The sequence below is a fragment of the Psammomys obesus genome, unplaced genomic scaffold (genome assembly GCF_907164565.1).
Source record: "Psammomys obesus unplaced genomic scaffold, mPsaObe1.curated_primary_1811, whole genome shotgun sequence".
Lineage (NCBI taxonomy): Eukaryota > Metazoa > Chordata > Mammalia > Rodentia > Muridae > Psammomys > Psammomys obesus.
In genome coordinates this window covers 14,693,770-14,704,610 of record NW_026596073.1, presented here as the reverse complement: position 1 = coordinate 14,704,610, position 10,841 = coordinate 14,693,770, and the positions used below count along the sequence as shown (strand labels likewise).

Genomic DNA, 10,841 nt, shown 5'->3' with positions numbered 1-10,841 from the left:
TGTGTGTGTGTGTGTGTGTGTGTGTGTGTGTGTGTGTGTGTGTGTGTGTGACAGACAGGCTGAAGGGCCATTGAGTGAGACTGAGTGGAGCACAAGTGACTTCTTATTCCCAGCACCACAACTTTCAGATTTTTGTTGCCTAAATCTTTCTCCAATTTATTTTCCCTTCTCCTCGTCCAGGATCTTCTCTTTTGCTCCCAGATGCCTTTGCAGTCTAGCTGCTCCCAAGAAAGCCTGAGGGTGTCTACTACGCTTCTTCGGTGACTGGTGGCCACGGTCTACGGAGCACGTCCCAGAGGTGTTGCTCGAAGGAGAGTCACCTAGAATCAACGCCTGCTCCACTTCCTACGTTGTATTACACACTTGCCGCACCCAAAACACCAGAGACCCAGACAACCACATTTCTGGTCTACGTGTCTCATCCCAAGCTGTTCCACTTGCCCTATTTTGGCCCAGTTAATTCAGTAGTCGAAGGTTGCTTTACAGTTCTCTTCCCTCCCATAATTCCTTGGGCACTACCTCAGAACGTCTACAGGACTATGTTCCACGTCCTGCCTGTCATCCGTGAAGCCTGTTTACACTTCTGTCTTTTTAACTGGATGCTTATTTTCTTGAAGGCTCTTGATCATGCATTTCTCCCAAAGCTTGCTCTAAGTACTGGCCAACACACGAAGACTGTAGTCTCTCCTTTCTCACACTGGTAGCTTCAGTCCTCACCCCTAAGCTGTTTTGTCTCAGACCGTACCACATAGCTGCCCCTGTAAGACTTTACTCAGGACTTGGGTTTTAAATGTGGCCTGACCATTTCCAAGATTCTTTCAACAAATTCATCCATTGTGCCGGTTGGAGTAGGAATGGCCCCATAGGCTCATAATTTGAATGCTTGGACATTAGGAAGTGGTGCTACTTGACAGGGGCTAGGAGGTGTGGCCTTTTGGAGCAGCTGTGGCCTTGTTGTAGGAAGTGTGTCCCTGTGGGTGGGCTTTGCCAAGCCCAATGTCCTCTCTTACTGCTGCCTGTGGATCTGGATATAGAACTCTTGGCTCTTTCTCCAGTATCATGTCTGCTTGTGTGCTGTCATATTCCTGCCATGAGGATAATGGGCTAAGCCCCTCAAACTGTAAGGCAGCCCCAATTAGATGCTTCTCTTTATAAGAGTTGCTGTGTGACCCCTTAGCCCAGTACCACACAGCCTGGATGGGGAGCAAGCCTGAGACGACCCCTGCCCAGTGCAACATGGCACAAGTGGCATAGCACTCCTGATCCGACCCCATATACAAAATGAGCAAGTAAGTGGTGGAAAGATGGAAGAGAAAGAGGAGAAGGAGGATGAGTGCACAGTGAAGAGGTAGAACCGGAGACTTGAGGGTAGAGAGCAGCTGGGGATGACCTAAGGCCATGGTGAGGTCCTGATGAGAGCTGTGACCAAGGGCCATGTCTGGTTCCCTGCAGCAGTGGGGGGATCTGTTATCACCAAAGACCAGGCTGGTGTCTCTGGGCTGGGCTTCTATCTGGGGCCATGTTGATGTCTGAGGGCTGTGCAGAGTTGACCCCACACATCATCTGGCATCATGAAGAGCTGGCCACATTCCTTGCCAGCTGTAGCAGTTGGGAGAGCACCCTTACCCTTGCCCAGGAAGCAGAGTAGAGCTGGACCCGGTTGTGGGGTTTTCAGGGTTTGCGTGTGGGAGAGCTGGTGGGCTGACCAGCTCAGACACCCCCAGGCTCAGATCCAGGGCTTTGACTTGGCCCACCCCAACACCTACCCCGTCTTATGGAACTGCTGGAGCACATGAGGGGGCTGGTCCTGCAGATCCCAAAGCTGCAGGATCTCCATGACCAAGGACACCAACAGGATAGCCTAGAGGATTCCCGATGAGGATCCAGTATGGATAGTGTAGCAGAAGCCAGAGGCGCTGAGCCAGACCGATGGCTCATGGTGATGAACATTCACAAGTAAAGAAATATGAACAAAAGGTTATACTGTGGGACACACTGTGACACACTACAGCTTCCACATGAGATTTTTTTTTTTCCTTTTGCTGGAGAGGAAGGCGGGAATGAATGGACAGGAAGATGAGTGGAACGCTGACTGACCTCAGGGAATTAACTCACACAGCTTAGAAAGCCTCATCCCTCCCTAGCCAGAAAAGAGGCAGATGTGCTCTTGGCCACGCCTGGGTTCTAACCTTACCTGAGTTGTGGGATAGATTTGTGGATATTTGCTTCCCCAGCTGAGCTCATTGAGTTCTGGTGCCCTGTGTCTAGCTCTGTGGTTGTTGTTTGCGACACTTGAGTCAGAGGGAGAGGCTAAACGGGAGAACAACGCCCATTCTTCAGGTCCCCAGGCATGTAGCCATGTTACTCTCCTGGCACTTGAGCGAGCTGGCTAAACCACCACAGTCAGCGAGGCCCTGACTGTGAGGCATCCTCCAGAACTCGGACCACAGAGAGTCGCCGGCATGCAAGCCAGCTCCCCCAAGGTTGTTTACTCAAAAGCTCCCTCTGAGTTATCAGGGATGGGCAGGTGGACCGAGCTTAACCTAAAACAAAAGACCTCTCTGCCTCACCATGGGTATTTAAACCACCTTTACTTGTGCAAGCAAATTCAAAGCAGGACTAAGCAGAAGGGACATCAGTTTAGTATTTGTTTACGCGACTTTACACTGCCGTGGAAGCGAGACACAACAGAGTTTACGTTGATGCCATGTAGACCTCTAGAGAACCAGATGTGGTTTGCAAGGTACCTTGTAACTCATCCCCTCTAAGCTACGCGGCCCCTCCCCCCTTTTCTGGCACAAGTTTGAGAAGCTAACTGCTGTTTTCTATCAGCCGATGCAACAGATGGCTGGCATATGCCTGCTTTGCTAAACGAAATGGGCTCTGCAGTTACTCTTTGATCCCAAGTGGCAGGTCCACAACACAGCGTAAAAGGCCAGGGCAGAGCAGAACTTAACACTAAAGGTTTAAAGCCGTCCTTTTGAGACGTGTACCTCCCTTTAAAAAAAAAAAAATCGTGCCGGCGGTATGTAAACATATTCACATTCCCTTCTTGAAACTGCGGGACAGGGGTCAGAACACAAGGTCTTTCCCTCGTTTGGCGATGTAAAGGCACACTAAAGTTTGATGGGAATACCAAGATAGGAAGCCGCTGAGTTGGAGGAAGCTACTCAAACCATCCTAAGTCCGTTAGGGGGAGATGGAGGGATTTAAACAATAGTGTTACCACAACCGTGGGGTTGCAGAGGGGTGGGGCAAGGGCCTTTGAAGACAGCGAGGTTGCTCTTGAATAAAAAGTCACCTACCCGCTGCCATGCTTTGTTTTTTGGCAAGGGGAAAGCCCGCTTTACTGAGCATCCTGCATCCTTGGGAGGCAGCCACTCCAGCGGGAAACTCGAGACTGCAAACTGCAGCTGAAACTAATGGAGCCGGTGTTGCATCATCTCAACTCCGCCTTGGGAGCAGAGGCCCTCTGGCATGCTGCAGCACTCGACTGATGGAGTCAGACCATCCAGTTGGTGCTACTGGAATGTACCTGTACAATCATTCTGTTTCTTTAAAAAAAAAAAAAAATTAGTCAACATCTGAGTTGGCTGTCGGAGAAATGGCCCGGGTTTCGTTCCTATCCCTTTTAGTGGTGCTTTCCTCTTTTCATAACTGAAGTTGGGTGTGACTGCCCGAACTCATTCACAAAGCAAGTCCAGGCAAGGATTTCCTGTTTTCTGTGTACTTTAGCCATTATTTTTTTAAGCAGATTTCAATGGTTCAAGACTGGCTTTAGCTGATAGGGAGCTAATGGGGATCATTAATTCACTCATCATTAATGCTGCATGGAAGAAGTGCTTCGTTTGATACGCTGCAACTTCACCGTATGTATTGTCTATTCCTGTTGCTTTGGGTGGTGCAAGGGACTAACCCCAAAACTTTGCATCAGGTTCTTGCCTACTGAATTACTTATCTAGCCCAGTATTTTCTATTCTTGATGGCCATGCATAGCAACAAAAGAGGAGCCTGGGGAGGTGGCTTAGTATATAAGAGCATTTGCTGAACAAGCATGAAGGCCTGAACATAATGCATGTAAAAAGCCAGGTGTAGCTGTGTGTGCTGGGTGGGGACAAGGATTGCTACAGCAGACTGGCTATCAGTCTAGTTCCGGGTTCCATGAGAGACCATGTCTCAGGGGAATAAAGTGAATAAAGTAGAGGGTGACAGGACACCCAATGTCCTCTGGTTTTCACCCATGAGCCCATGTGGGCACACAGCATAGGCACATAATAAATAAAACCACAAAGGAACATGTTGCTGCAGTCTGGCCTGATAAATTCAAGTCTTCTAAAATAAAGGCATCCACAGGACAGCAGACAGCAGAAAAATACTGTGAAAACGAAGCTACGCTGCTGCCTTCTAGTGCCTGTATGAGCTGTACAGACTCTGCTTCACCAAAAGCTTTCTCTAAGACCCAGACATGCTGGCCCTGATGGCTAGAGCTTTTCTCTGTAATGCAGGTGATAGATTTGAAGCTCTCATGGGCTGGTTGTCTTCACCCAACAAATTTCTAGTCCACGGACAGCAATTTCGCCCCAGGCCTTCCTTGTCATCCAACTAAGAAATTCAGACTTTTGGCCATAAAAAGAATGGAAACTCAATGCTGGTGGATTAGCATGAATCTGTCAACCTAGCTCCCCTCACACACACCCCCAAAAAAAAAAGAAAGAAAAAAGAGAAAAAGAACAAGAAAAGACTAGAAAGGAAAAAAGCAACATAAAAATAGATGCATCCCAAAATAATAATGAATAAACAATAATCCTCATTAGCTAAGTTCTAGATCCATAATGCCCTAATACTTCTGCAGGTAATAGGCTATGTTCTCATTAAAAGACCAAGTCCTTCTCAGCCTCATGCATGAAGATCTACTCATAGGAACTATGTCAATAAAACATTTGGCCTTGTGCCAAATTTGTTCATGTGGAACTCAGCATCAACGTCCTAGAGTTCAGATTGGTCTAACAAAACCTCCCATTAAAAGTTTTACTTGAAAGCCTTGGGGTTTAGGAAGTGTTATTTTCCAAATAAAATGTTTAATTAGCGCCTAATTTAGAAAACCGAAATGGTTGTTTATGGTCTCTGCCTGTCTCAAATTTAGAAAATACGAATAAGGCACAGACTCACTGAAAAATAACAACTGTTAAACAGTTGTACACAGCAGTAAAGGGTCTTTCCCCTTCGTGACTACAAACCCTTTAAGCCCAAGCCCTTTTCAGTGGAAACTCTTCTCAGCTGAAAGCCTTTAGAAAAGGCAGGCTAGAAAATGAGTGTGCTATATATATAGAGAGATTCCTACCCACCCGACCAACCAAAAGAAGAAAGGAAATCCAGGTAGGATGATTTGAGGCAGGGAAGGAGTCCGCAAAAGCAGGGTTTTGAGGACCTCAGAAGATGGTGAGACCACATGAGCATTAGTGAGATCTTGGTCTCTATGGATGATTGCCCATGAAAACACCACTGATTCTGCCATTTTCTTGAGTGGTAGGTAGTATAGGAACCATGTGGGATAATAGATATTCATCAAGTGTTTGTAACTTAGAACATCACACGATTCTGAACTCGTCCAATACGTGTTTAAACTCATCCATTCCCGCACATCGAATATAAAATTAGCTTTTAGATGAGAGACCAACCCATGCTCACAACTGGGATAACGAGAGGTCACAGCACCTTTTAAGGCAGTGCTCATGCCTTAAAAGACTGGAGGCTGATCGAACGGATTCTCCTGCAATCGCCAACCTGCTTGTAATGGAATCAAACAAAATGTACTATTATCACAGGCTAATTTGTTATTAAAAAAAAAAAAGAAGAAGAAGAAGAAAGAAAAAACAATTCCCAGGGCCTCAAATGATGTCTAGAATATGCATCACTTCATCCTATACTGCCATGATCTCTGAACCTCCAAAGTGACTTTTTGGCCAAACTTGTGTAACAGTTGTTCATAGCAATTTTCTTAATATTTGTTTCTGGAAATAAAATATCCCACTGAAAAGGCTGCATTTGAGTCTTCCTCCTCCACCGGCTGCAAGTCTCCTGCATACATCAGACCTAAGAGTGCCCAATCCCCACACACTGAAAGCACTTGCAGAAGATGTGATCAGTTCTCTGCAAAAAAAATAGTGCTCACTTGAACTTCTCTGAAGTTCCTTGAACTTTTCTGAAGTTGAGCGTGGGATATACTTTACATGGCTCATAACATTTCTGATGACTGGACTCAAAATTTACTAGAAATAGGTTATTCCTTATTTCTTTTACTAGGTCTTGTATCTTTAAAAAAAATACTTTGTCCACATGTTGCTAAAACAGCTAAGGCTTAAAATTTAGTCAATCAGATATATTTCATTTCTGCAGTGTTGAAATGTGTAAGTGTTTGATATCATTTGGATTAAATAACTAGATGCTAGGGTGAACTTCTCGTTTTTCATGTTTTGATGAGGTTTGGCTTTAGCTATGCATGCCTTTCAAAATACTTAATTGATACTGAAGTCATTACTTTTTCCTATATTCAAATTTCCTTGGCATTAAAGGTATGATGCTGGAATCACACTATTTTAGGGAGCAAAATTAGTTACATTTAAGTAAGATTTAAAACCACATATCTTTCGGCATTGTGAGTTCTACCTAGGCTACCCTCAAATTGCATGGAATGACCTGAGTCATCTCTCCACAGAGAACAAAGTAACTTGCTTGAGGTGATAATATTGTTCTACTTAAAGAGATAAGCCATACATTTAATCAACACCTAAGCAGGAGAAAATAAATACTAGAGACTTCATCTTTAGCTAGTTCTACTACTTCCTCTAAGCCCCCACAAGACAACTCTGAGATTGCTGACTACACAAATCTGTTTTCTATTCAGTGAGAGGCCAATATTTGTGAACATGCACTATTAAAAAGCAATAGAGAAGAGAGCATGGAATTGAAGCCTTCCCTTTTAATGCCTTAGAACACGCATGTGCATTTGTGTGTGTGTGTGTGTGTGTATGTATTTGTATGTTGGGGTTGGCAGTTTCTACCATTCTACAATGATGCAACCCTTTCACCTGTTGGGGTGAAGGCTGAAAAATTTTCTCATGCTTTTGGAGGATCCATTATTATGAAAAAGTATCTTTAAAATATAGACTGTTGAGAGCAATAGCAAGTGGTCAACCACCAGCAAACAGATTTGGTGAAAGAGAAGGAAACCATTAGAGGCCAGCTATTCATTACTGATTTCACAATATACCGAACTGAATTGCACATAAAATATCTATGAGGAGAGAACTGATGGCAGGAAAAAGAACAACAGAGGCTCCAATGAACTTCCCTATGCAATGGGGCCGTAGAATGTCTGACCTAGATCTACCAAACATCGGCTAACAAAAACGCATAGCAATGAGAACACTAAAGTCTGGGTGGGATCTATTTTTAAAAGAAGATTTTTTTTTTTAAAATACAACATGCTTGTGGATAAAAAGACAGCTGAAACGGTCATGCCTGCACTGTAATAGGCAATTACAGGGAACCAACGTGGTTTCCTGATTTAGCACAGTTGCTTTTTATACAATGTTTTCTTGATTACATTCCACTTGAGAATGGCTATTTAAGTAATTTTAGAATTAAGAAAACCTGAAAATATGCAGTTAATTATAATTACAATGGTTATTAGGGTAAGGCACATTTTTTTATCAATTAATGAGCAGAATTTATTACTTACCACTTGTCCTCTAGACAATTGTGCCACAAAAAAATGAAGTCGCACATTCTATTCTTCCCAAATAAGAGGACCTTGATACTATCATGAGGATGATGTATAAACAGTAGCACACACAGGTGATCACATGTTCAGTACGAAAGGGAATGGCTCATTAACACAGATTTTTCTTTCTTTTTTTCCAGAGGAAAGCATTTTGAGTGGCCACTTTAAAAAAATCAGTAATCTTTATTCTTCATAGTTTTATATTCCTTTTGAGTCTCTGAACGTCTCTACCAGAAATTACAACATTCACAACACTCAACATATCAGCCTTTTAAAATGCACGTCAAGAAAACAAAACTTATTTTGTTGTAAAGTACAGATAATGTTACAAATGATTATTACTTGGTATAGAAAGTCTTAATATTCTGTTGTTTTTTTTAATATCAATGATTACCGAAGCACAGTGATATGAATATTTAGGGTTTTTATAGTCAAAACCTCAAGACAGAAAAATCTTATTAAAATGGTGATTGTAGGCACATCGTTCTTTAGATTCTTCCATTTACTTGGCAACTTTAAATACGCTGGAAATTAATTCCTTATTTGCTTCGGCAACCAGACAAGAACTTGCCTAAGACTGTAAATGGTACTACATCACATAGCATTATTATAGAGTGGAAATCCCAAAAGAGGAATTTTCTCCGCCTCTCTGTTATCAGAACTCACCTGTCCTGCAGCCTGCCAGGTGAAATTCATGGAGTGGATATTAACAGGAATAGCTGGCATTCTCTGCTGGGCTTTCCTGAAATCATGCGTAAAGGGGGCCATTTTCCCCTCTGAGACAATCAGAATATCTTCTTCAAATCCTGTTGTGTAAATAAACAAAGCTATCAAACTAGATGCACGTGGAAGGAACGGGCATTTCATGCAGAAAACAAAACCCGAGAGAACCAGCGGCGGTCCCTGCCTTACAGAAAGCACCTGCCTGCGGTACCAACGGAGTCCCCTCTCCTCCCTTGGTCCTTAGAACCGAGCTTGCTCGCACAAAGTAGAGCTGACCGGGCTAAAGCTGGGTTCCTGCAACAGCTCTGCAGTCAGGACCAGCACCAGCAACAGCAGGGTTGGCAAGTCGGCTTTTTTTTTTTTTTTTTTGAAAGAAACTCCCAAGCTTCCAAATGGAAAATACTGATTTTGAAAGGAGGACGCAATCACCCTCGAAGTTAAGTTTTAAAACTCACTCGGTGTCTGTGCCTCTGTTCTAAAGGAGAGACTGAGGACGGGCTGAGAAGGTGCAGACGCCTTACCTATGAGCACCCTGGCCTGATGGGCGTCAATCCACAGGTACAGGCTCTCCTCGGGCGGCTGCCCGGCGTCCGCTCGCAGCAGGAGCAGGCAAGGTAGGATGCTCCAGAACTTGAGCGCCAAAGCAGAGAAAGCGCCTCTCCGAGCCATGCTGCTCAGGATCTCCTCGCCGGTGGGGCAGCTCCTGCCGCAGCGATCCAACCTGTGCTGCTTGTGAAGTTTGCGCCCTGGCTGCAGCCGGCGGGGCTGGAGCTGGTCCCACTCAACCAGCTGGGCGTGCAAGTCTTCAGTCTCCGGGGCGAGTGAGCCCGGGGGAGAGCGGGAGAGGAGGGGGTGGATGCGCGGCCGCGCAGAAGGAGGGAGCCTGGTGGGGGGGGGGGGGGGACCGCGGAGACACGAGGCTGGCGGAGCTGGCGATGCCAGCGCGTCCCGCAGCGCCGGCGGCTAGAGGCTCACGCGCGGGAGGGAGGAACCGCGGGGAACGGCTGGCACCGGCGAGCGCGGAGAGCGGCCGGCGAGGAGCAGGCGGCCGCCACTAGGGGGCGCTGTCGGGCCGCGGGGGCGGGGCCGCGAGAGAGCACGCTCGCTCCCTGAGCCAGGTGAATGGAGCGCGGCCTTAGGCGATGGGGACACGACCGAGAAACGCACCCAGAGGGACTTCTGGGGCGTCACTCGATCCCCCTGTCGCCGGGAGAGGGAAATGTGGGGGTGGCGGGGATGCGGAGACCGGAAAGGGCTGGGCTCGACCGGGGGTCGAAGATTCAGCCCGGGGCTAACTGAACGCACGCAGTCCGCCTTTGCTTTCAGACTGCGTCTCTGTGTGCCTGCCTGCTAACTCCGTCTTGTCGAGCTGACAGTTTGCACCCTCGGGGGAAGTTAAAAACGAGACTCCAAGGGTTTGGCGGGGCTATTGCAGGCGCTGGTCCTCCCAGGGCGTTCGTTTCTGCACTGGACAGATACCCAACAGGTGGCGCGGTTTGTCTTCTCGACAACCCAGGTGCACGCAGACTAGGTCCCTAGGTCCCGGATGATACCTGTAGCTGCACTCCCCACCCTCCCCGCCCCATGAGGACAGGACTCCCCTTAAAAAAAAAATGGTTTTGAAAATAATAAATTGGAGACGCGTGTCCAGTCCCTGAAATCTTAGGAGTCTGTGGACAAGACCAAGGGTCTTGTGGGAAGAGCGCTTAGCTGGCAGCGGCTTCCAGCGTTACCTACGGCGGGGGGTAATGACTCCTTGAATGTGCAGAGAAAGAGGGATCAAACCGTTTTTCAAAAAACAGAGAAAGTTTTCAGACTCAGGAAAAGCTTTGTTTTGTTTGTTTGTTTGTTGGCGCCCACTGGCTTTTCAACAAATGCCCCCAAGAATCTAGGCTCTGGAGCTGGGTCCTTTGCAGAGCAACGGGTTTCTCTGCAGGGAAAAGCAAACATACTACAGACAGAAGTCGGACTCCGATGTGCGCGCGTTCATCAAATGTTAGGTTATTCTGTAAAGGGGATGGGGGCGGGGGAATGATACACAGAGGACTTCCATTGTGACTGTGAACTCCACACGGAGCTTCATTTTTAAAATACTTTCGGTGTTTATTCCCTTTCGGGTCTTTTGGTAGCTGTTGTTACTAGCCTGGATTTACTGATGGGGAACTAAAGCTTTAAAAAGTCCGGTAAGTCGACGGCCGATCTTCAGCTGGTGAGTGACAAGAGTCAGAATTCAAATCACGGTGGACCGCGATCGGGCGCTCTGACCGCAAAGCCCTTTCTCGCAAGGATTGCTCATTGTGAGCAAGTCACAATTAGGACGTTTGCCTCAAACGCT

The 10,841-nt window shown here is 46.4% G+C and overlaps 1 protein-coding gene across 1 annotated transcript in view; it reads right to left on the bottom strand.

Moving 5' to 3' along the window:
* Positions 1-9,217, bottom strand: part of Wif1 (WNT inhibitory factor 1) — a 61,510-nt gene extending 52,293 nt beyond the window's left edge. Inside the window, exons 1-2 of the mRNA XM_055626053.1 lie at positions 9,028-9,217; positions 8,450-8,589 (exon numbers count right to left, since the gene is read on the bottom strand). Of these exons, the coding sequence (XP_055482028.1) occupies positions 8,450-8,589; positions 9,028-9,175 (288 nt within the window). The 5' untranslated portion in view covers positions 9,176-9,217. The remainder of the gene's footprint in view (positions 1-8,449; positions 8,590-9,027) is intronic.
* Positions 9,218-10,841: the final 1,624 nt, after the last annotated feature.